At 39.9% G+C, this 26,108-nt stretch overlaps 1 protein-coding gene and 1 long non-coding RNA gene across 2 annotated transcripts in view; one reads left to right on the forward strand and one right to left on the reverse strand.

Moving 5' to 3' along the window:
* NXPH2 (neurexophilin 2) overlaps positions 1-10,654 on the reverse strand; it is a 106,520-nt gene extending 95,866 nt beyond the window's left edge. The window contains exon 1 of the mRNA XM_031451348.2: positions 10,494-10,654. Within this exon, the coding sequence (XP_031307208.2) occupies positions 10,494-10,544 (51 nt within the window). The 5' untranslated portion in view covers positions 10,545-10,654. The remainder of the gene's footprint in view (positions 1-10,493) is intronic.
* Positions 10,655-16,892: 6,238 nt separating this feature from the next.
* The window catches only part of LOC116153000 (uncharacterized), a 90,223-nt gene continuing 81,007 nt past the window's right edge, over positions 16,893-26,108 (forward strand). Inside the window, exon 1 of the long non-coding RNA XR_004136641.2 lies at positions 16,893-16,987. This is a non-coding gene — a long non-coding RNA (uncharacterized LOC116153000). The remainder of the gene's footprint in view (positions 16,988-26,108) is intronic.

Below are 26,108 nucleotides of genomic sequence, written 5' to 3' on the forward strand. Positions count from 1 at the left end.
AAGTAAATTTGAAGATACATAAAAATGCATAATTTTCTTTTAACATTAATAAAAGGGATTTAATAAGGGTGGAAAAAAAATCTTGAATGGATAAGTAGCCAAAGGAAATGAAATGTTTACAAAAGATTTCCTTTCCTAAAACAAAAAGGCTCAAATGGATTAAAACTGTTCCTAACAAACTTCCAAGGAAAATACAATTCTCAACTGTTTTAACTTCTCCCAGAACTGAGGGGAAAAAAATAGAAGGCTTTCTAATTATGATCCTAGAATAATCCTGATGTAAAATCTGATGTTTCATTTTTGCTATATTTTACTTATGAATGTGGCACCACTGTCTTAAATAAAATACCAACAACATAAAACACATATATCAGTGTATTAAAATATAGATAATTTAACTTTGCTTAAACAGCTTAGTATTAGGAGACCTATTCATAAATAAGAAACATAAACAGGTTAACATTTTAAAAATATGTGATCATTTTGAGGGGTGCTAAAAATGTATCTTAAATCCACCTCAATGATTGACATAAATTTATGTTAAGATATATTAAAAATAAAAGTATATTCTTTATAGGTTATTTATTAAAAACTAAAGCTAACATATTTAGTAAAGTTTAAATTTAAGTTGGAAGTATGAAAAAAAATACCCACTTTCACAGTGTCATTCAGTAATATTCTGAAGGTTCTGCCCAGTACACTAGGAGAATAAGTATTAATTTAAGAGTAATAAATGTTCAATAGAAAGAACCAAATATAGGCTTATTTACAGATAATATGATTTTCTATACAAAATATTCAAGAGAATCAAATTAAAAATTATTAAAACTAATAATCCAGTTCAGAAACAAAACTGATAAAATAAATACACTAAAATAAATAGCTTTCCATATATTCCAGCAAAAAACAATTTTTAAATGTCAGGCCTAGAAATGGTAGCCACAACAATCCCATAATGTATAAAACATCCAGGAATAATAAAATAAACAATAACTGTGGAAGAGCAATAGTAAAAAAAAAAAAAAGTTTAAAAGCTGTAGAAGAAAAATTGAAAAATGGGGAATTATTAAAAAGGAAAAATCACAAAATAAATTCAAATGGTTATTAAATATAATACTCTTCATCTTCCTAGTAAGTAATATATAACACATTTAAAAGACAATGAGGTGATTTCCTCTAATAGAGGGGAAAGGTTAAAAAAAAATCACTAGCCAAATAGAGATATAGATATGTATATCCACTGTGAGTGATACTGTATTTTGGTATAGTCATTTAGGCGAAAATTTGTATTTATCAAAATTCATATTGTAAATTCTCAACCAGAATTTTCAATTCTAGGGATTCATTTTTTAGATATACTGAGAAATGTATTAAAGAATTCAAAATAATCAAAATATTAATAAGGGACTGATTAAATACATTTGGGCACATCAATGCAATGAAATACTATAAGTCCTCAAAAATATGTTATTCTATATTGTATAAAAATGGCCACAACGTATTATTGTATTAAAAACACACAGTACAGAACATTATGCTGTGTTGATATAATTGTGATGAAAGTACACATATCTATAATTTCTGGAAAGAGACACATTAAACTAGTAATAGTAATTATCTTAGTGTGAGATGGCAGAGAGCAAACAGGGGTGAGAATGGCTGCTTTAAAATTTTTTGAATATTAAAAAAAATTCTTAAAAAACTAAAAACAGAACTGTCATATGACCCAGCAATTCTGCTTCTCCATATACATCAGAAAAAAAAAAACCCAAAAATGCTACATTGAAAAGATACATTCACCCCAATGTTCATAGCATCATTACTTATAATTGCTAAGATATGGAGGCAACCTAAGTGTCCAATAGATGACTGGATAAAGAAGATGTGGCATATATATATACAATGGAATACTATTCAGCTATAAAAAAGTATGAACTTTTGACATTTGCAGTGCCATGGATGGACTTGGAGGGCATTATGCTAAGTGAAATAAGTCAAACAGAGGAAGACAAATACTGCGTGATATCACTTATATATAGAATCTTAAAAAATGCAAAAGAACAGTGAATACAACCAAAAAAAAGAAGTAGACTCACAGATATAGAGAACAAACTAGTGGTTACCATTGGGGAAGGGGAGGAGGAGCAGTATAGCGGTGGAAGAGTGGGAGGTACAAACTACTAAGGGTAAGACAGGCTACAAAGATGTACTGTATAACATGGGGAATAGAGCCAATATTTTGCAATAAGTGTAATTGGAGTGTAACCTTTAAAAATTAAAAAAAAAAAATTAAACAGATAATTTAGGTTGTATTCCCCAAAAGCAGACACCAAGACAAGTGTTTGAATACAACTGATTTATAATGAAGCGCTTCCAGGGAAGTCTGGAAAGGAGTTGGGGCAAGAGGTCAATGAATAAGAGGAAGCCACGGATGTGTGTGATCTCAGGAGAGGGCCCCTTGAAGGGAGCTTCAACCTGCTCCCACAGGGACACTCCAGTGTACTCCTTTAACCTTAAGCAAGGGAGCCAAGCATTTCACATTCTAGCACCTGTCAGTCATTTGTCAAGAGCTATTGAGGGAGGAGGGGGACTGCACTTTGGCTCTGAGTGCTGGGCAAGGGGCACCTCACACCCAGAGGAATGCTCTGAAGGAGAGTTACAAGTGCCTTGTGTTCTAGAAATCAGGAAAGGGGAGGGGGCACAGAAATGCTGAAAAAAGATCCAAAGAGATCTGGGTGGAGAGCCAACAACACCCACTATGGTATGCTACCTCTACAATAAAATACACATCTTCATAAAGAGGAAGAAAGGGAGAGTGAGAACAAGTACGCTACTGGTAAAGCAAAGTGATCTATGAATGTTCCCAAGTTCTGCACAAGTGCCAACACCTACTAGACAGCCTCCCACACCAGCTCCTTCTCATACTCCCACCTGCCCATTAAAAAAAACCAAGATCGAGTGGCACTTAACAGCAATTAAAGCCTTTCTCTCTCACGTGGGAGCAGCAGGTGAATTCATGAGCATGGAAAAGACACCTTTGAAAAAAACTTCGCCTCCCTTTTCATTTCTGTAGCCATATTTCTTACACTGATCCCACCTGTCTCCTGTTTGGGCTATTCAAATGCAAAACTTTATTAATAAAAATGATTGTTATCATTGCTACAAAATGTTAAATGGTTCTTTTGAGTCCCTATTCTCTTACTGTATACATTATCCATTCAAATTTCATGCAGATCATGGACTCTTAACAGGCATATAAATTACACATGTGGTCTCTCCCTTCAAATAATCTAAACTATTACTTGCTGTTTTGAGTGAATAAATAAATACACATGCTGTGTAACATTAAGGTAAAGCTGATGAGATTTTAAAATTGTCAGTATGTATGACAAGGTGTGAAAATCACAATCTTGCATATTCTTGAATTCAGAGACTTAGTTAAGCGTTTTTATGACCTGACAATCCCTTTTTTGGCCCAAACCAGCAATATCACAAAGTCAAGGTTTGTTTTTAGAGACATTTATGTTGTTTAAAATGTAGTTGGACTGAGCTCCAGGACTAGTCACTATTTGAGTTGACCTGTCTCCTAATGTTGAGACCATTAACAGTTTTCTCCATCTTTCATAGGTCTCACATGTCAGTTCTTTGTTGGTTTTCTATTTAAAATTTTGAACCATTTACATCTGAACTCCTGAAACCTTTGTAGTTATTAAAAGTATTCCTGATTTAAATAGGTTAGATTCTGAGGAAACTGAAATTCAACAAGACACATGTACCCCAGTGTTCATAGCAGTACTGTTACAAGAGTCAAGACATGGAAGCAACCTAAATGTCCATCTACAGATGACTGGATAAAGAAGTTCTGGTATATTTATACAATGGAATACTATTCAGCCATAAAAAAGAACAAAATAATGCCACTTGCAGCAACATGGATGGACTAGAGATTGTCATTCTAAGTGAAGTAAGCCAGAAAAAAAAAAATACCATATGATGTCATTTATATGTGGAATCTAAAAAAAAAAAGAGGATACAAATGAACTTATTTATAAAACAGACACAGAAAACAAACTTATGGTTACAGGGTTGGGGAAGGGTGGGGAGGGATAAATTGGGAGTTCAGTATTTGTAGACACTAACTTCTATATATAAAATAGATAAACAACAAAGTCCTACTATATAGCACAGGGAACTATATTCAATACCTTGTAATGGTCTATAGTGAAAAAGAATATGAAAAGGAATATATATATATATATACATCACTAATGCTGTACACCAGCAATTAACATATTGTAAATCAACTAACTATACTTCAATTAAAAAAATAGAATCTATTTAATACTCCTAAACTGTACACTTAAAGATAGTCGAAATGGTAAATTTTATGTTACATGCATTTTACCACAATAAAAAATAGAAAAAAAAATAGGTTGGATTCTACTGAGGCATACAAAAGCCACATGCTAGTTTTCTGGTTGAAGTGCAGTATTAAACTGTAATATTGCTTATCTTAATAATTAGAATTTAACTGAGAGTCAATTTACTTTTTATTTAAATTAAAGTAATGACTAGATGTTAGTAGTCTATAATTTAAAAATGGTATAGAGGGAGAAATGCACCATTTTAATTAAAATTTGGTTGATTTTGCTGTTAAATAAGTGTTCATCAATTCTCTTTGCCTAGTTTCACTAAATTTCCCTTTTCCATAAGAAGATATAACATTAATCAGTCTTTCAGTGTTTTAAATCTGTTTTTAAATAAGTGCATCATTTGTGATATGGTTAACAGCATAAACTCCATGTAAAACATTTAAAGCAATTATGTTTGTAGGTAAGACACATTTTACATTGTGCAGTAACTGAAGATGTACATAATTCATAAAAAGAAAAATCAGAAACACTGTTACTCTGCATTAAAAAAAAGGAAAGGGAGGTTAGAAATTTTTCATTCTCTTCATCACTAATGGCTTCACTGCACAGATCGGGGGTCCAGGGTACACACAGACACACAGGTACACACGTGTGTGGACACATGCCCTCACACACTCACATGCTCATAGCAGTTCTCTTTTGTCTACTGCTATGTCCTCAATGTCTGCTATAGTCTCAGTGTAAAATCGGGACAAAACAGTAAATGTTTGTTGAGTATGTAATTTATTTAGAGACAGAACCCAAGTCTTTTGGCTCCAAATGCATTGTTTTTTTCAATACACAAGTGGAAACATTTAACGTGTCCTCTATCTTGGAGATTTACTGGGAGAGTACAATGAGATAAACTGTGAAAGAAACTTGAAAACAGTAAGTGTATGTAAATCTAAGACAGCGTTATTACCGCTGTAGCTTACATTTATACAACTTCCCACTTTCCTTACCATAGGTCCATAAATCTAAGGAAGGCAAAATTTATAAGAACGGCAATTTTAAAGACAACTGTTTTAATGTCTTGAATGATCTGGCTAGGAAAACTGTTTCTTACAATTTCTGGGTTTCAATAATGAAACATTCATTGTTAATTGTAGTGCTATAAAGAAACAGAATTCCTTATTATATACTGACCTTACAGCATAATGAACCAGTTATCTGAAGGTTTTCATCTAGATTTTCATAAGTTAAAAATAACATAAATTGAAAGTTTTCGATCAATCGTATCTTAGAATTCTTTTTGTAATATGAAAATCTATACTGTAAATTTCTTTAGATCCTTTTTTATTGAGCAAGATTTTAAAATAAAGAATGGAGTTGTCATTAACACCACTGGTCACATCACAAGTAATAAAAATAAAATAGATTATTAGTAAATAAAGATTTATACAATTGTTAGTAAATAAAGACCAACCAGGGCATCTGATTTTGGCACAATTAAAAATACTCATGATGAAAGAGTGTTACAAAATCATACAGTGGTTCAATAAATAGGTTTAATGCAAAAAGATTATTAAATAATTAAAACATGCTACGATTTAAATTATAACTACTGTGCAAGAATGATATAGAAACTAGTTTGTTAAATCGTCATTCCCATACTGTAAGAATACCTAGACAGTAAACTCACATGGATGAGTGCTCAAAATCATTTGGACCAATTTTTTAAAGCAGCCTTAAAATAACTGACTCCCAAATCAAGATATTAAATGCCAACTTTTAACCCGCAATAATGCTTATGGCTAAGATAGAAATGAGATTCTTAATAGAAACGCTGACACAGCCCTAACTGTAGGCAGTTGAGTGTGCGGCTATAATTCTTTTTCCAAATCTTACCCAGTAAAGCTTCAGGTAAAAGGGTCCGCAGAATATGTAAACAGAAAGATAGTCCTAGAGCTTTTACAAAATCACAAACCTGTGACACATTTATATTCATCTCTGATTGCTACTACTAAATAACTAAATCATTCATAATGTATTGATTAGCTCTTTAATAAATAAAAGGTGGGCGAGGTGTTGTAAAAAGCAACATTTCTTCATTCATTCGATGTGCAAGAGCTACACATTTTAAGCTGACAATGTGAAACCTCTAAAAGGTTTTTCAAAAAAGCCTTTTGCCTTATTAAGCATCTTGACCACTAACCAGAAACAACAAAAAAAGAGAAAATTAAGAAAAAGCTACAGAACAAAAAATAATGAAGCTTTTCTTTTTCATTCGGAAATCTCTTGTGCTATAAAAGAAGTTTCCAAGAGGAGTCAGTTTTCTATGTGGAAGGCATTTAAAACAGAACTACATAATGCAATCTTAGAACAGGCCAAGGGAACACAATTTATACTGAGAGATGAGTGGCTGGAATAGAGGACTTGATTGTCTCATTCCAATTCTCATTTTTAAAAATGTCTAAGGTAATGATGCTTTTAACGAGGAGAGAATTTTAAAGCCCAGACAACTCTAAGTCGTAACCACGATATGGTAGTATTTTTTTCCCTCTGCATTGTCATCCAGACAATAGACCACTACTATTTCTACGCTGGGAAATACTGTTTTGATGTTTATTGATCAAAACTGTATGAGGGAAATTGTGATTCTTGAATGGAAGACAGTCATGAGTTACCACTTCTTATAACTACAGAACTAGGGATAAATATATGTTATGAATACCTTACTAGATAGATGTTAAAATTAATAATCTCTTAAGATAAACAGAAATATCCTTAAATAAGTTCATTTGGGATGATACTATATAGTGAGGATGAACTTAAAATAGTAACACTTTGCATCACAAGTATTCTGATTTTATAGGATTTTAAAAATTCACTAACTTACACCGCTTTTAATTTATATATTACTTTATAAACTCATGTCATCATTATATCACGGACAAACAAATTGAAATGTATAACAAACTAATTTTTAAAATCACCCCTAAATTTTATCTTAAACTCAAGCTAATCATCTATTTAAATTCAAATTGAATCTTTTTACAATCTACATTTAACTTAGAGGCAAAACTCCCACTTATGAGTTACAAATAATCATGCAAATCTGTAAGAAGCTGTCAACTGGCAAAGTCTTTACCTTGTATCATGTCATGAAATAACACTTGTTTTATTAAAATAATTTCAAATGCTAATTTTCTCTTCATTAGATGGCAGACAAGAAATAATGTGCTAATAACATTTTTATAAAGAATATATTGCTGAATAAGAATTTCAAAATAACTTACACATTCAGGATTGATACTCAAATTTTGCAAATCCCTTGTAATCCTATTAATTGGGTATAACAACTTGTCTGTTGAAACACTGGGCACACACCAGGAAAACTGGGCAAGGACAGGTCACGTACACACACACTTTACAGGTTACCTGCAATACTTGGCAATTCAGTTCACCGTTTTCTTAAAATTTTTAAATATTCTCCAAATAAGTAAAAACTTTCTAGTTATTGTACCAGTATTATGTGGCTAGTGACTTATTTGGGCCCAACTCCCTATGACTGAATCAGATAATATTCTCAAAATTAAAATTACAATATCCCCAAATGAATACACTACTCATTTAAAAAATATTTAGCACTTGAAAAAAAAAAGTATATTCTTCAGGCTGGAAGTGTGAGTGGAAAAATAAAATCCAATTCCAACAATAACTTAACCACGTCCCCAGTCCCTCCACTGCCAAGGGCAGCTGTACTAAGTGGACATGGTTCCTAGAAAATTAAAACACTAGTTTTCAAATGTAGAAAATATTTTTATCCACTTGCTATTTGGATTTAGCAAAGAAGTTCAATATTAGCTGATAAGGGAGAATAAAACTATAAGCCATCCAAAGAGCCAAATTATGATCTTTTTTTTTATTTTTTCTATCTGCTGGGATGGGGCAAGTGGCAGCATTGGGGTATGTTTTAATTTAGATCTCTCCTGCTCAGCCACTCTGTTTTCCTTTCACAGCCTAACCCTTTTGTGTTATAAGGCTGGAAACAGCTCTAAGATTGTGGAGAATGTAAACAGCTTTTTATTGTCCAAAAGGATGGCAGTGTAAGGAATGTGTGCTTATCACACAGCTGCAGCTCCCCACCTCACTTACCATGATAAAGTGCTCCAGGGAAAAAGCATTACAACCCAAGCACAATCCAAAAATGGGTTAGAACTGGACGTCCACGTCCTTAAAAACTAATCAATCAATCCATGCTGTAATATTAGAATCTAGCTCTTAAGGAGAGTATATAATCCCGTCAAGATGTATGTCTTATTCCTTATGGACTATGGTGGTGTGGAAAAAAAAAAAAGCTAACATTTCCAATACAGTAGCTGATAGAACTTTTCCCAACACATCCGCCAATGTCGCTCCTCATCTTTAAGAGTCTAACACAGTAGAACAGATACACAGTCCATGATCACTAAATGCAAAATCAAATTAATGAACTAAGAGATTCATGAAGATATTTTGAAGATCCCACCTAAGTACCTGATTTCCCCAGGCTTTTACAATTTTACTTACACACACCATACAATTGCTGCTTTGTTAGCTCACCGTTTATTGGAATCCAGAGCAAACATTTTAAAAAGCAAGTGATACTAAAGACTAACCTGACATATACGTTGCATGCTTAATGCCTTAGATGTAAAATTTATTTTAACATGCAATATTGTGTATAGCCAGTATGTACTGGCTCATTCAAGGACATTTGGGAACATCACTGCATTTTCTTCTTGATGCCACTGAAGAATTTCTTAGTTAATGATGTGCAGGTGAAGCTAATCTCTGCTGTTAAAAAGAATGGACAGGCCCTTCCATGCCCTCTCCTCTTCACTGAGACATTTCAGAAGCCCTTCCATCTTCAAAACTTGCACAATTATCTCTGCCTTTACAATGTCATACTATCATAGACAAACTTTCGTTAAGTTACTTGTTCTTTACCTCTAAAAGGAAATAATAGAAAGAGAGAAACAGAGAGAAAGAAAGAGGAAGGAAGGATCATTACGTTTGGGTTCCTGAACCTAATTTTAACACCCAGATTAAACTGGGTAAAGTCTTAAATATGAGGACCAAAGAAACTGGCATCTGGAGAAAACCCTCTAACAGCAAAGTATTAAGCTAAGGGCCAAGAGAAATCCATCACAGAGGCGGAAGGAGCCAAAGCAATCCCCTTCTATAATTTTACTTCGTAAGTTGTCTTCCTGAAGGTCTTACTTGGAATCTCTCCTAAGTGTAAGTAACTAGCAATCCACACAGCATATAGATACATCTCGGAAGGAGGAGAGCGGGGCGCCAGGCGGGAAGAGCGAGGAGGGACTAGAGTTCCCCGGGCACAGTCGCCCAGAGCCTCGCCGGCGGACCCTGAACCGCCTTCTAACACGCTTCGTGCTCCCCCAGCGCGCCCCGGGCCGCCCAGACCCGGCGGGAGCGGCCGGCGGCAGCACACTGCTTAGAGATGCCGGGGAGGGGGCTCCTGCGTGGAGCTGGGCTTCAAAGTTACTCCCTGCGTCCCCGCCGGCGCAAAACCCCGTCCCAGTGCCCTGCGCCAGATGGAAAACGAGAAATCCAGTCTACCTCACAGACCGCTCTTTTGCCTAAGTTTTCCTCAGCAAGGAGCCACTAACCGGCCCTGCGAACGAGGAGGCGCGATACCGGGTTTAGAATAAGTGTCTGCAGGCACCCGGGCAAAATACCACCACGTGAAAAATAGGAACCACCAAGCCCCTCAAACGCGGCCATTGGCAGGTCGTTCAGCCCATCCTCACCACGTCCGTCCACCCTTATCCCCTCCTCGACCGCTTCTCAGTAACCCTCCTTCTCTCGCACCTTCTTCCCGGCCACTTTCTGCCTTTTTTACCTCAGCCCGCAAGCCCCAACCCTTCGCAAGCCCCTCACCCGTCTCAGGGTCCCCTCTGTTCTATTCCCCGATTCTCCCCCTCCAGCCTCTAAGGCAACCCCAAACTCCCGCCACCGCGCGCCCCCAGCCCCAGGCTCAGCGTCCGAGTCGGCCCCCGGCGCGCTTTTCCCGCCGAAACGCGGCCCCGGCGCGTGGGGCGTGGGGCGTGCGGCGCGCGGCCGGCCGGCACTCACCAGCTGAAGCAAGCCGGGGACCACGACGAGGGGCAGCGGCCGCAGGCGCATGGTGCCGGCTGGCGCGGCGTCTCACGAGCTGCGCGCCCTCGCCAGCTTCTCGCGCATCTCCACTTCGGGGGCAGGACTGAGGACGCCAGGGACACGGCGCGGCGCTTCCCTCCTGGAATCCGAGCGCAGCGCCGCGCCGCGCCGCGCGGGTCCGGTGGGTGGGCGGGCGAGGAAGGGGGAGGGGGGCGGGCGGTGCTTCTGGAACCCCGCGCGCCCCTCCTAGGAGGGGGCCGGAAGAGGAGCGTGCGGGGCCGCTGGAGCTCCGGCGTGCTGCGCGCGGTTCCAGCCGGGCCCGGGGCTCCTGCGTCCCCCTGTCCGAGTGAGCGCGGAGGGCACCCGAGGGCGGGAGGCGGTGGTTCCGGCGCTTTGGTGTCAGGTTCCTGCGCGAGGCTGCTGTAGGGATCCCGCCCCGCCGGGTCGCTGCCCCGCAGAGCTGAGCGCTCCTGGGACCCGGCGAGGCCCGGTGCCTCCTCCGCTCCTGCCCAGCAGAGGGCCGGTCTGGGTGGCTCGGTTGGCCCAGACACCCTGACCACTGACCAGCTCTTGTTCTGCTGGGGAGGCGGCAGCGGGGTTGTGGGGAGGGTCTCCCTGCGTGGACGCAGGGAAGAGCGCGCCAGGAGAGCACACAGGGAGTTCTAGGGGACGGCGACGGCAGGGTCCTGGGGCGGGGCGTCGGGGGCTGGGGTGGGGGCGGCGGAACCGGGAGAGCGCCCCACTCCGCGCCAGTCCTAGCTCGCGGAGTCCAGAGCACGGGATGCGAAGTGCGGCTGGAGCGGCTGGAAGGATTTCTGGAAGTGGAAAGTAGTGGGAACCAAGAGGGACCTAGAAGAGGGGCGGCGGCAGGGCTGTGAGAAATAGAGCTAGGTGCAGCGGTGCAGGTCCAGGCTTACTCGGGCTTGAGGATCCTGTAGGCTGTTGGGTGTCCAGGAGACCGGTTAGAGCTGCGCTGCGGGGGCCCAGGGAACCAGGGGAGAGGGTGAAGAAGAGGCCCTGCCGCAGACTCTCATTCTGGAAGGCTCCACTTGCCGAGGCTGGGCGAAGCTGCAAACTTGCTGCCCGTGATCCTCACCCCCACGTTAACAATTCTTCATTGGATAGATCCTTAACCTTTAACTGTCTCTCTGCTGGACACTCGAGTGGAAAAGTCAGGGGGCAGTGGGGCTCAGGGACTTCCACATTTACGATGGATGAGGATTTAGACATCATCTATCAACCTCCTTATTGAACAGATGAGAGATCTAAGGTCCTGAGAGGTAAAATCACTTCTCCAGGGATGTCTCTAGGCAGCTGCTTCAAAAGAATACACTAGGCAAGGCTAGTTTCTACATTCTCTTACAGAAGAGAAACATTGTGCGGCAAGGGGGTGGAGTTGAGATTGATTTCCAGCCTTTAAAACATAAAAAAAAGTGAAATTTGCGTTGAAATTTGGGGCGGGGGGGGCTGTTTCCTTCTCCTCCTCTTACTCCCCCTACTTCAAAATAGAAATGAAAGGGGAGTTTGTAAGTCTTTGAAATGGTCCAGGACCAAGAGCAGGAGGCTTGACCTGGGTAGGGTAAGGTCCCACCCTCTTTTCACTGAGTGTGTCAAGATTGTGCAGCTGGGGAGAGAGGTCATTCCACAGTGTTCTGGGATCCCAGTGTGACTTTGAGAGGTGTTGTCCCTGAGGGTGCATGTAGGGTATCTCTAGAGTACAACTCCATCCCTGTACGGAGGAAGAGAGGCAAGTGAGGGTTGTGTATCCTTCCTAACCCCTTACCAAGACTGACTGGGGGCTTCTAGGGCCCATGGTAAAGGATGCAGCAGCAACAACTCACTTCTGCTGGTCCTCAGACTCTTCCTATTCCTTGCAAGAGACTCAAAAACAAACAAAATAATCATTTCCATATCTAAATATAGAACTCACTTCCCATAGCCAGCCCTCACCTCCACACAGATTCTCTCTACCAAGGCTTAGAGCTCACTTCTAGAATGTTACTTGATCTTAGAAGCATAAATAAGGTAGTATCAAAAATTGGAAGACATCTCTGTGAGTTGATCTTCTTGTCCAATTTTAAGTCCCTGAATAAGGCTGCATTTTATTTATGGGCAATATTTGGGAAATGATTAATAGGGAAGAGTTTGGCGGACATTAGAGGAACCCCTGTTTGGAGAGGGGCTGGTAGGAGAGGAATAAGGGCAAACAGCTTTGCAAGGTGCAGTACCTCACTTAGACTCGGTGTTTTCTGCTGGATCCTCAGGTGACTCATCTATAAAACGAGAGGACAAGGTCCCTTCTTGATTTAGCAGTTTCCGATTCTGTTATCACTGACTCTCTAAAGGAGGGGTGCATGACTTTACACACTATTAAAATGAATAAGTGATTGAATTACTGGAATACTTCACTCTTTTCTTTAAATTATTCCTATTCCTTAGGCCATTTCTGCCCTTTTGGGAAATTTATACATACAGTTTTAAAGTGGAACCAAAACTTGGACATGTGTCTTAATAATACAAAGTATTCTCACAAAGGGACTTGCTGAAGGATGTAGAATTCCAAGCTAAGGGACACAGGAGAATGTGTGTATGCCGTTGATCAAGCTGAGTGAGAGAAAAGCAACAAGGATCCCACTGACTGAAGTCTGTTATTACTCAGTTTATTGATAAGGTGCCTACTCCTAATTTAATGTACTCCCCAAAGTTTGTTGTACATACAATGGGAAAGTGGAAGGAAGAAAGAAAAGGAGAAAAAGAGGGAAAGAGGCAGGAACGGGGAAATATAGGCAGATAGAAGCATTAAGTATGTTGACTGTGTCATTCTGAACACACAGTCTAACCAGGAAACATGCAACAGACAAAAGACAGCAGACAACACAGGGAGGTTAAATTTAAGGGCTGCCTTGTACAGTTGGAGGAAGGGCAGATCATTGTAAACCAGCATGACAGCTTCATGGCCAAGATGAACTGTGAGCTGGGTCAGCTTCTGAGAATGGCCACGATTAGTCTGTGTGGGAGAAGAGGGGGAAAGCCGTTCCTTGTGGGAGGAACAGTGTGAGCAAAGACCCAGTGGAGGGACTTCTTACAGCATAATTGAGGGAGAGACAATTAGTGGACCACATCAGCTTTGAGGAAAAGTGAGTGGAAAGGGTAGGTTATGGGTTAGACTGTAGAGAGCTGGGAATGCCAGTCTAAATAGTTAAGCTTGATCTGTGGGAAATAAGGGGTCTTAAAAATTCTTGGAGTAGAAAAGTCATACTCAAGTGGCATAAAGATACATGCAGTGTTAACATGCATGGTGGTCTTACGGAGGAGGCCGCATGAGGAGATGATTATGGTAGCTGGAAAGAAAGGAACAGAGAGATGTGACTGCAAGAGCTACTATAAAGGAACAGGGAACCAAACTTGGGGTTGGAATATTTTAAAACTTTCCTGGCATATTTGAGGAATTGTTATGATTATTTTTTAACATCATTACTTTTCCTCTTAGAGGCAATTTAATGACCAGAGAATCAGATCATTGCCTTTTCATTTTGCAAAAACGATGGCTTTTTGGTGGCTTTTGTGGTGGCAAGGGAGTGAAAATGGTCTTTTCATATAGACAAGTAGCAGAGAGTAGAACTTACCAAATTTTACTGCCATATGATCCCACTGTAGTCTTTTAAAACGGGAACTTGTAAGGATGTTGTCGATGATTTGAGAGCAAATTTGGCAGCCTGTGGCTCATTGGACCATTAGCTTTTTCCTTGTGCTTCTCCTCTGTACTACTTTCTCACCCTTTACTGTCCCTTAGCATCATGACAAGGATGCGGATAAGAACATCATATGCAGCCCAGCCTTTCAGAGCTGTGGAGGATCTCAGACATTAACCACCTTTCTTGTTTTACTTTTAAGGAAATGGAAGATTGAAAGGTCATGTGACTTGCTTCAGGTCATCTGGAGAGACGTGGGCAAATCTGAAACTCCATTCAAGGCCTTCGGGTTCTCGGTGCAGTGCTGTTTCCAGTTCACCACTCTGCCTCAGGTACTTTTCAACTGGCCAGCAGTTATAAAAGTTGTGATGTAGTGAATGAATGAACCTTTCACTCATAAGAGTGGCGGGAATGATCTCTGGATGCTAGAAGCCCCAGCATCATCAGGAAAAGAGGTTTGACTGTCCTGAGCCTGAAGCATTAGTCTGGTACTGATTTTAGGAAGGGGAGAGATGAGGAGCCCTCCTCAGAGGAGTAGGATTTGGGACTCAAGAACATGGCAGTCTTACCCCAAGGAGAGAGGGAATTCTTAGGGGCCCTAAGAAGCTGGTGGGCTTTTTGGTAGCAGTTCTGAACTACTAAAATCCATTTGGTTTGCCACTCTTTTTGAGTTATTGAATATTTTTGAGTCACTATTTTATTAATATGATGCTATGTTATTTAACTCTCAACGCTGATGGCACTGGGGACTTTAACCTCTTTAAAAGTGGGTTCAAACATTGACATTTTTCACCCAGGAGATACTACTTTTCAGCCATGGTTAAGAACTACTGCTCTACTAGAAACTTATTTTTTTCCCCTTCTTCCCTCCCTTCCTCCTTCCCTCCCTCTTTTCTTCCTTTCTTCCTTCTCTCCTCCCTTCCTTCCTTCTTTTCTTCCTCTCCCTACAGAATCGTAGCCTCCACATTTGGAATGCACTAAAGCTTTAACAGAATATTATCAGAACCTATTTACATCCTTAGCTCTATAGGACTCTTCAGGAGAGAACTAGACATTTTCTTTGTAGATGTTTCGGCATGACTGGGGGATTTATGAAGTTTTATCACAGAAATGTATCAGTTCCTCCAGGTTCAAAGGATTCCTCTGTAGTGAAACTGTTTTTTTTTTTGTTTTGTTTTGTTTTGCCACAACTCTGTCTCTTCACTTGAACGTTAGAAGGCACTACCAGCAGTGTAAGGTGGCTGATGCCACCGTCAGCAGCCGAGGGGAGAGGCTAGAGGGAGGGGAGGAGAGGCAGCCGGGGTGTCCAGCAGGTGATGAGAGGGCGACGGGGTGAAGACTACATCACTGGAGACTGACAAGGCAGAGAGACTGTTGCCCTGACTGCTGATACTACATCTCCACCAGATCAGGCTGATTGTTGTAAACCTGTCACTATCTTTCCACATGTGTTCCCATGCATTGTTCATCTATGTGTGGTTGTTTGAATGAATAATCACCTTTTCTACTTGTACATCAAATATGATGGATACCATTACTAGGAAATCATTTAACCTCCTTCTGATGTAGCTTCATATATAGAGAAAAGGCAGGAGAACAGAGCCATAGAAGGTCAGAACTGGAACATCTTCCTTAACACTTCAGTTCATAGATGAAAAAACTGAGGCCCAGAGAGGGAAAGTGATGTTCTTAGGGTCACACAGCCAGGCTATGGCAGAAGACTAGACCCCAGGGACAGTGCTGGGGGTGGGGTGGGGGGCTCACTCCAATCTCTCTTCATCCCAGATTTCTGTCTTCTTTTTTCTGGGAACCCTAAGCACTCTCAAATTGGACATTTTGGGTTTGATTAGCTAAGGTAGTGTTCTGTAAATGTGTTTTCCTTCACTGTCTTTTTCTTCAGCTTTGTGGATCAGGCAGTAGGTATGCCACAGCTCCGCCCTGCCCCACAGTGAGCCTAGACGGTCAAATGAGCCTTTTGGTTGCAAATACCCAAACACAACTCGTTAAACAGTTACAACAAAAAGCCATTTAATGGCTCAGAGGAATGGTAAGTTCAAAGGCTGAAGGTAGTTCCAGGCGATTTGAGGCTCATTTGAGAAACTTTTGAGCAGAATGTTGGGTCAGTCATCCTGAGTGTAAGTCCATTAAAGTGGTGGAGGCACAGCTGCAGAAGCTTAAGGTTGGACCCCAGAGAACGGGGAATGAAAACCTATCCTCCCAGGAACTGACTTTTATAAGAGCCTGACCACCTCCCAACCACCACCAATTTTCTACAGAAGGAATTTGAAGTGGTTTTTCACTAATTTTTTTTTCAAATGTCTTTTTCCCTTGACATGGTTTTTCCCTATTTAGGTACCTCCAATTTTTATTTGCTAGATATTTGAATGACTTTCATCTCCTAACGTCTCACACTCCAGCTTTCTGTATCTGCTTGGACAGCACCTTAACACCCACCACCTTGTTTAACACAGATGCGTGCTTGCTGTATCAGGTGAGCTGAGGTTGTGACTCGTGGAATATGGTTCAAAATCATGGGAGCAGTTCACTTTACCACTTCCTGCCTGGAAAGGAGCATGAGTGTCTCCTTATGCACCACGGAAGCTGTGACTTAACATAGCATAACAATGGTTACTCTTACTCGTAGGTTTAACCACACCAAGACACTGTCCGTTGGCTTCAAGCAACTATGATTCATTTTTTGACAGCCAGGTTCTTATTTATTTAAACATGGCATCCTGAAATACGTGTGGCTTTTGAATGGTGCTCCCTAGCAGGATGGTAAGTAAACAACAGCGTTTTGCCTTTTGAGTCTTTTTGTGAAATGCAACTGGCCGGTTCCACTTGGGGTCCCTCTGGACCTCAGCATTTCTATGCAAGTGCTACTGTCATGTTTTACATCAGTCTGTGTCAAATGGGTGATAGTTTCCTTGTCTTCCAATGGAAATTGTGTTAGGAAACAAGTGGGCTAGTTCTCCTACCCTGATGAAATACAGATTTACATTAAGCGGCTGCTGGGGTTTGGTACAAAAAAATCCCAATTTCTAGGCATTTGGGGCATCTACTTTCCCCCTCTGCTGATCTAAAATGAACTTACCTAATGCTTCTCTGGCAGAGTAATAATCACACCAAGATTCCTCCGCTCCATTTATTGGAATATCTTGAGCGCTATCTACTGGCCAAATGTGGCATTGCAGCTTAAAGCGTGAGCCCCAGGCAAATGGTCACTGGACTCTTAAGGGTAACTTCTGTCTATTGGCTGAGTATATGCGATATGTTTTAGCACATTCTGATACATACTAACTAAGGACCTGCATTCTTAAATGATATCACTGCCAGGGATCACTCATTGCTTTCTAGATCAGAAGAGCCCTTGGTTAAGAGTTGTGCAAATTGTAGTGTAAGTGAAATGTAGCCAGTGGGCAGGTGCCTGCTTGTCCTTCCTTGAAATGGGTAACTAGGAATAGCTTAAATCTGATTCTCACTTTGCTGAGTAATGTGAATGGATAAAAATAAGCCTTTAACTTAAAATGAGCTTTAAAGAGTCAGTCAATAATTCTGTATCTTCATGTGTATACAAAGGAAGAATAGAGCAGTTTAAAAAAAATCCTTTCCAGTTAATTTGCACTCAATCCTAGGTAAAAAGCACACGCCAAAACTAATAGTATTGATCAGAATGCCTAAAAGGTAACAAAAAGCCAATATTTAGTGTGAATTAAAATTCATCAAGTTTATGCTAACCAAACTATTTTCTGCCCAGGGTCTTATGTTTTAAGCACCTTGTAAATTACCCAGAGAAGTTTATTATGCTTTCATCAAGATTGCAGAAAAGAGCATATGAGGAAGGCGTGCATAGTGTTGAACAACTGAGAATCAATGCCAGGTGACTTGGGAGTCGTGGTCAAAGAGCCAAGGGATCTTATTATTGTAGCAAAATGAATGATTGTCCCACTTAGGGCAAATAACTATAAAGGGAGGACCAAGGAAGGAGATCACTCTGGATTATCAGGAAATAATGAAGAGAAGGGCCTCATATGTTGACATTAACTTAGGCAAAGATTCAGATTATGAAGCTGTAGTTAACAGGAACTTTATGCAGACATACTGATTCAACAATATACAGGGAAATAGACTGTCCTATCTTAATTTTTGAGTTACTAAAATGCAACTTAAGCTGCCTTTCACTCAATTATTTTAAATTGTTTATTCAGTAATTTGGAATGATTTATGTCAGTTCATACCTATGTATTCTAATTCAAATTATAATTTAAAAAATTGAATATCCTAGGTTTTGAGACTGTGTGATATATGTAACATATTCAGTTATCTGTATGCTATTGAATAATACAGTTATAAACATTTTGATTGATAATGAGAAAAGAGAATGTAAATTAAAAATACATAACTACAACTTAAAACTGTTCTGTTTCAGCAATAGAATATTTTTAAAATGGTATTTGTAGGCACAAGCAGGAATCTCACTAATACTTATTTTCAATCATTCCTAAATTAAGCTTTCTATTTTTAATCCCAGGTGCTGTACATATATTATCACATATAATCATTACAACAACCCTGTAAGGTAGATACTATCTGAAATTTGCAATGGCAAAGCTGAGGAATAGAGGAATTAAGTATTTTGCCCAAGATCACTTAGTTCTCATGGGACAGGACCCAGGATTTGGACCTGGAAGCTCTGGAGCTTTCTCTCCTAATCCTGATACAACATTGTCTCTAGCCATATTGCTCTTTACCTCTTGTCAGTAAAGTCACAGTTCTGCCCAAATTCTTCTTCCTTTTTCTCTCATTGTGACCGACGGAAATGGGGAAAAGGGGCATATCCTGTGATGCTACTAAAGAAGTTGTGTGTATACAGGTGTTTGTGTGTATGTGAACTATTTGGCACAGTGCCTGGCACTGATTGGCAATCCCCCAAAGCTTGTTAAATCACAATCATGTGAACGCTGTTTTCAAACTGAAAGGAGGTATGTCTTGTTTTTTTTTTTCATTTCACGAGGAATTCCTGTAACGGATTGCCTTGTGTAACTCCATCAGGCTGGGAACCACGTTTCCCAGTGTTAGTTCCCCTTGTATAGTTGTGTTAGAGTTGGCCAAAGAGATCTACATCTGCTCGAGAGCTGGGAGGCTGGAAGCTCCTGGCAGCCCTTCCTCCTGCAAGGTCTTCACCTTCCCGATTGGCTTCTCAGAATGTCGTGACCGACCGTTGGCAGACATCATGTCTAAGTTTTATCCTTGCTGTCTTAATTTGCCCAGCTGAAAATTGACCACAGCAGTCACAACTGGTCAGTGAGCACCAAGGCTCTCAGCTCTCTTAGTGTCTGGCAATTGCCTGATCATTTGCCGCAGAGATGCCTTCCTGGGGCGGGGTAGGGGGACGACTGAGCCCCACTTCTAGTCCATAATGGGCTAAATATCACCACGGAGTTTTTCCTGGCTTTCCCTTCCTCTGCCTACAGAGGATTCTGCCTGCGTCCGCTGATGGGAACTTCCCCTCTTTTCCTCTCTAAGGAAAGTCCTATGTGGCCAGACTTCTTAGACCTCAGCGGTGGCAATTCTAGAGTAAATGAGCTGCTGTGTGCGGTGGGCGGGACTGCGGCGCTTCTGCTGGGAGGGGAGCCGCTGAGTAGGCTCCCTGGTTTTTTAGGAGACGATTTTTTATATTTTTAATTTTTAATGGAAATTTAGTCGATTTACACTGTTGTGTTAAGCAGAACCAAGGACATGTGAGGTAGTGAGGGTTGGAGGATCCCTTTGAGGAGTGGTTGGGAAGGCAGGTGGAGTAGTTTTAGTATATAAATGCAGTGGAAAGGGAAAAGGGATTCTAAAAAATATTTCAAGGACTGTATAGCCCTTTCATTGTATGAAAAACATTAAGAACTTGCATTATTTTTAAATTGGTTTCAGGTGCATGGATTGGGTTCTTTAAATTGTGACCCCTCCCCACTCTTTGGGACTGGACCGTGTGGACTGTGGCTTTGTAAGCGTTATATGTTTATATAAATAGGCTTCATGAATATCACTGTCTCCAAATCAGCAATAAAAACAATTCACCCAAATCTGTCAAATTTCTCAAGACTTTCACACTTTTTCTGAATCTAAAATTAATCTTGTAAGTATTATCCAAAGTGTAAAAGTGTATTCCAACATCTGTGTTTCTCAAAGTGTATTTTACTAAACCACCCCCAAGGGAAGTTACTAGATATTTACATGAAGAAAAAAATTCTGTATTCAACCAAGTTTGGGAAAAACTACATGAAACAAAGTTAATTGATTTATTCAAGGATTATTCAAAGCCCTTAGTTTTTTTCTTGGAACTTTTTGAGTACCTCTTTTGAGGCTAGTGTGATGAAAAATATACTTTGGGAGACACAAAGAGAACCATATAGTAGCCATGTCTTCCTTTACACAGGAGAGATCCAGTGGGATCAGAGACAAAGGCAAATGTGTCTGGATCTTTGTCTCTGCATTGATCATGGGAAAGGAAAAAGTGAGAGCAAAGCTTGTGAAGACCAGCTTTTATGATATTCAATTTTATCCCTTAATTATAGTTAGCTTATTTCTGCTTTGAGAACATTAAAGTCAGCATGGGATAGAAGTGGGTGTTTTTTGTTTTGTTTGCATACAGTAAAACTCCCTCTTGGTTGTGTATATTTCCTGTGTTTTGGCAAAAGCACACAGCCTCAATTCCCTCGCAGTTTTCTTATACTGTCCTTTGTAGTCAATCCATCCCCACAATCCCAAGCCCTGGCAACGACCGATTTGTTTTCCATACCAACACGTTTTCCCTTTCCTGGACGTCAAAAAATATGTAGCCTTTGGGAATCTGGCTCCTTTCACTTAGCAAAATGCCTTTGTTTCATCCAGGCTTTTGCACAAATCAATAGTTAGTTTCTGTATTGCGCTGTACAGAGATTTTGGAATTTGTTTATTCATTCTCCTCTTGAAGGACATCTAGGTTCTTTCTAGTTTCAGGCAATTATGAATAAAGCTGGGTGAACATTCATTTTTCAGCTCACTTGAGTAAATACCTTGTAGTGGGAATGCTGGGTCATAACGTTAAGTTCGTGTTTAACTGCAAAAGAAATCAACAAACTATTTTCCAAAGTGTCTGTACCATTTTGAATTCCCACAAGTGGTGTATGAGAGTTACAGTTGCTCTTTGTCCTCACGCGCATCGGATGTTGTCAGATTTTAAAAGCTTAAACCGTTTCAACAGGTGTGTGTTGACATCTCGTTGTGTTTTTAATTTGCATTTCCTTAAAGTCTCATGATGTTGAGCACACTTTCATGTGTTTATTTGCCATCCATATGTCTTCTTCAATGAAGTGTTCAAATGTTTTGCCTGATTTCTATTGTGGTGTCTTACGTTTTTTTTTTTAAATACTATTGTGCTTGGGAAGTGTTTATATATTCTTGATACAAGCCTTTTATCAGATATGTGATTTACAAACGTTTTCGTCTATTCTGTGGGTTGTCTTTTCATCCTTTTAACAGTGTCTTTCGCAGAGCAAAAGTTAAACATTTTGAGAATCCAGTTAATCAATATTTTCTTTTATGGATTGTGCGTTTGATGTTATATCTAAAAACTCTTTAATAAACCCAGTGTAATGCAGATTGCTCCCAGAAGAGTTTTTGTACTTATGCATATTACCTTTAGGTCTATGACCATTTTAAAATTAAAATATATATATATAGTGTGAGATATGGAGCAAAGTTGTTGTTGCTCTCCTTTTTTTCCATTTTTTTCTTTTTCTGCATAGGTGTCCAATTGTTCTACCACCGTTTGTTGAAAAAGCTTTCTCCGTTGAATTGCCTTTGTCAAGGAATCACTTGACTGTATTTGTGTCATCTATTTCTGGGCTCTTTATTCTGTCTGATTGATCTAGGTGTCTGTCCTTTTTCCAGTACAACACTGTCTCGATGACTATAGCCTTAGGGTAAATCTTGCAATTGAGTAATGTGACTTTGTTCTTTTCTTTTTCAGAATTTCAGAATTGGCTATTCTTGTTCCCTTACCTTTCCGTGTACATTTTAGAATCAGCATGTCAATGTCTACCCCCCAAAAAGCCTTCTGGGAGTTATATTGGGATTGCATTATGAATCTATAGATCAAATTGTGGGGAAGAGATGAGGAATGGAGTTTTGATCGTTGTTTCTTTACTAAGACAACAAACAAACAAAATGTAAACCTTTTCTTCCTATTAGAAACTAAAGCCCAAACACCATAGCCTGACACTCGAAGTTCTCTACCATTCAGCAGTAATCATTTTTCCAAGCCTTCTATTTTATAACTTTTCAGCCTAGATTCTCTTCTCCAGCCAAAAGTAAAGTGCTGCCTCTCCAACATACAAGGGCACCTGCATGCCTGTTAATTCACCCTTTTACCTCCTCCAAAATCCTGCCTCCCCCTTTATTTCAAATTCATTTTGAAGGTTTAACTCAAGTGAAACTTTCCGTGGTTTATCCAACTGATGATTATCTCTTGGTTTCTGGGTTCCCTTCCACAGAGTTATGTGAACACCACTCATTAGACGCTTCCCAAACATTGTGGTGTATCGTGACTGTCATTTTTACCTGAGAATGCCTTATCAGAAGCACCACCTGGTAAACTCCCTGAACGTATAGATTGTATTTATGCTTTTTTCTGCCTCTACAGAACGTGAGGCTATGCAGCATACATGACTGATATCTGTAACTGTTAATTAATTAGAACAAACTAACTTTCAGTGTTTTGATATACCTGATATCCCTAACTGTTAATTAATTAGAACAAACTAACTTTCAATGTTTGATGCACTAATAATAAGGTATTAAGACTTCTGATATGACTTCAAATTTTAAATATTTGGCCTGGGAAGTGCTTGGCTTCAGATAAGGCTGCTTATGTAAACCATCTTAGTAGTTCTAGATTGAATCTTATTTTCTCCTCATACCTCTCCATCCACCCACCCCCCTTGGCATCTGGGTGAGTTACTTGGTATTTGGGGGTTCCCTGTTTTAGATCTTCTATATAGGGCCGTGTTTTCTGGGGCTTTGCTTACTTCAGTCTTCTGATAAAACATTTTCTCTCACCTGTACCATATCCTCAAAGGTCTGTTCCTTTCTAAGTGATATGTGGAGATCAGAAAGAGAGAGGGGGATTTTGATCTGATGGATTAATCTTTGATGATACACTAACAGAATTCAGGTTGGAAATTCTAGTGAAAAGTGTATGGCCTTTGAAGTCAGAGAGTCCTATATTCAAGTCCAAGCTCTGCCAGTGACCATCTTTGTGACCTTGTGAATTGTGAAGTTCAGATGAAAGCACACACAATATTTCTAGAGCATAAGGAGCGCAATACACATTCATTTCTTTGTCCCTGTTTTTCTATAATCCTTCCCTGAGAATACGGCAATAGCTGTTAGTAATGATGTAACATTTTCTGTATGCCAGGCACTGTGCTAGGTGATTTACACACGTTTTCTCATAATCCATAAAGCAACCTTACTTTTTAGTATTACTATGCCATTTTTCACAAGAACAAGCGAAGACTTAGTTTAAAGAACACTTTGTAAGGTCATAAAATTGGGAACTAGTGAGACTGGCGTTTGAACCTCTGTCTGATGACTTTGGAGACCTGGGTTCTTAGTTACTATACCACATCTCACTCATTAGATGCACTGTGTCTCCTTAGGAATTTCATGGGTGAGGTTAAGAATGGAGAACATTCAACATCTAGCAAACTTATGGGAAATATATTTTTAGTTGTCTGGATTTTTCATCCGTCCTTTGGACCATACTACAAATGTAACGCTCATTGGTAGTTTATAAAATATGTTTCAGTTGGGCTAAATATATTTACATATTCATAGCACTCTTCTGGACTCTTTCTACCCTGATTCCTTATAGTCGGTTAATCAGGAAGTCTTTCATAACGTTGTCGCTGGTGTTTTTTTGCACTGATGCTTTAAATATGATCCAGCTCCATGAGCAAGAAGCCCTCCTCTCTTCTGGTTATGGTGGAGGTGGCGGGGGTAGGAAGGCGCCTGGCGATTCACGATCAGAGCTGCGTCTGCACTTCTGCAGCTGTCCTTCTCTGGGTTCTGTTCCTTCCGTCGACACCAGGGGCTTCCCAGGCCCCCTGTGAGCTGCTGAGCCACCAGCCGTCCCAGAAGGGTCAGCCTCTAGGACCTGGGTCCTTCTCTTGCCAGCAGGGAAGCGATATTTGCTCCTTCTGACCAACTTTTACCCGAGATTTTTAGAGATGTGCAGTGGAGGGTTCTTATGGCATGGTTCTCTCCTCCTCGTCTTTCTTCATCTCCTCCTTTTACTTCTTTTTAAATTTACTTTTATTTTTCTCAAGGAGGCACATACTTCAAAAAGCTTACTTGTTATTTAAGGCTTGTCACGAAAAACAGGTGTCTCCTACTTACCTGTCACATACCCAGATCCTCACAACCACTTCAGCCTATTTTATCTGATTCATTTGGTATTTATTTCTATTTTCTACTTTACCATTTTCTCTATTTCTGTTTTTTTCTCATCTTATTTTTCTTACATAAAATGATTGTACTGCCGGTCTTTAATTTTTCTGTGGTAGGCAATTTCTGTTGACTTCCAACTGTGGGAGATAAAAGTTCTGTAGCTCTCAGTTGCTGTATTGCATCCGCTTAGCCCTTTAATATGGCTACATCAAAGCGCCATGTACATATGCTGTTTTTACACTATTCTGATGATTCCAGTTGATTTTCATGGGTAAGCTATGTGGAAGGCCGTGATTACTTTTCCTATCCTGCACATGTTGTTTTTCCTAGAATTAATAATAATCTCATATTTTTGTTTAAATTTCTTTGTATTTAAATGGCAGCCCAACCACAGAAATTTCCTCAATGGCTTAATCTCCTCTCTGTACAAAGACCATTCATTACTGGTAATTCAGTTTCATTTCCTTGAGGATGTCTCTCCAGGAGACTTCGGAGCTGTTCCGGTCTGCTGCCACTCCCCCCTCCTCTCGTGTGGCACAGAGTGCACCCTGGGCTCTCCCTTCCCGTCAGACTGGGACCCCGTCACCTCTTCTTTATGGGAGTCCCCGGTTGCTTGTATGCCGTGCCTTCCTCTTTCTTGGTTTACTCTCCTTGGAGCCTGTCTTCCAGTGACTTCCTGAGAAAATGTGTCTGGAAGGGGAAATATTGGTGTGTTGAAAATCTGAAACTCCTCTTTTTTCTTTTTTTAATCATCACGATGCATCGATAGTGTATCAGAGTGTAGACATCTAAGGCGAAGTCAATCCCCGTCAGCATTTTGAAGGCACTGGCCTGCTGCCTTCTAGCTGTCTGTGTTGTGGCTGACAATTCTCAAGTCACTTTGAGTTTTAATTTTTACTTGTGACTTCTGATTTTGATTGCATTCTCTGGATGCTTAAAGTTTTTCTCTTTGTCTCCAGCATTTCATGATGGTGTGCCTTTAATGTGGACTTACATTTGCCTGCTATACTGAGCACACACTAGGCTCTCTCACGCTGGAAACACACCTTTTAGGGCTGGAAATTTTTCTTGAATTATTTATTTTATTATGCTCTCCTCGTTTTTTTAAAAAAAAGAGTTTCATTTTTCCTCTTTGTCTGAAAGGCTTATTATTCAGATGTTGGTCCTCTTAGGCTCTTATTTTCTCATCTTTTCAATTCTATATTTCATCTCCTTGTCTTTTTTCCTTTAGTCTTTCAAAGAGTTTCTTAATTTTGTCTTCCAAACCTTATACTGAATTTTCAGTTTATGTTACTCTGCTGTATTAAAAGGGCTCTCATCTTGTTCTAGTTTATGGATGAAATACCTTCTACCTCTCTGAGAAAATGGTTTTATTTTTGAAATTTTCCTCTGCTTGCAGCATCTCTGATTTTTCTCA

The sequence above is a fragment of the Camelus dromedarius genome, chromosome 4 (assembly GCF_036321535.1).
Source record: "Camelus dromedarius isolate mCamDro1 chromosome 4, mCamDro1.pat, whole genome shotgun sequence".
Taxonomy (NCBI): domain Eukaryota; kingdom Metazoa; phylum Chordata; class Mammalia; order Artiodactyla; family Camelidae; genus Camelus; species Camelus dromedarius.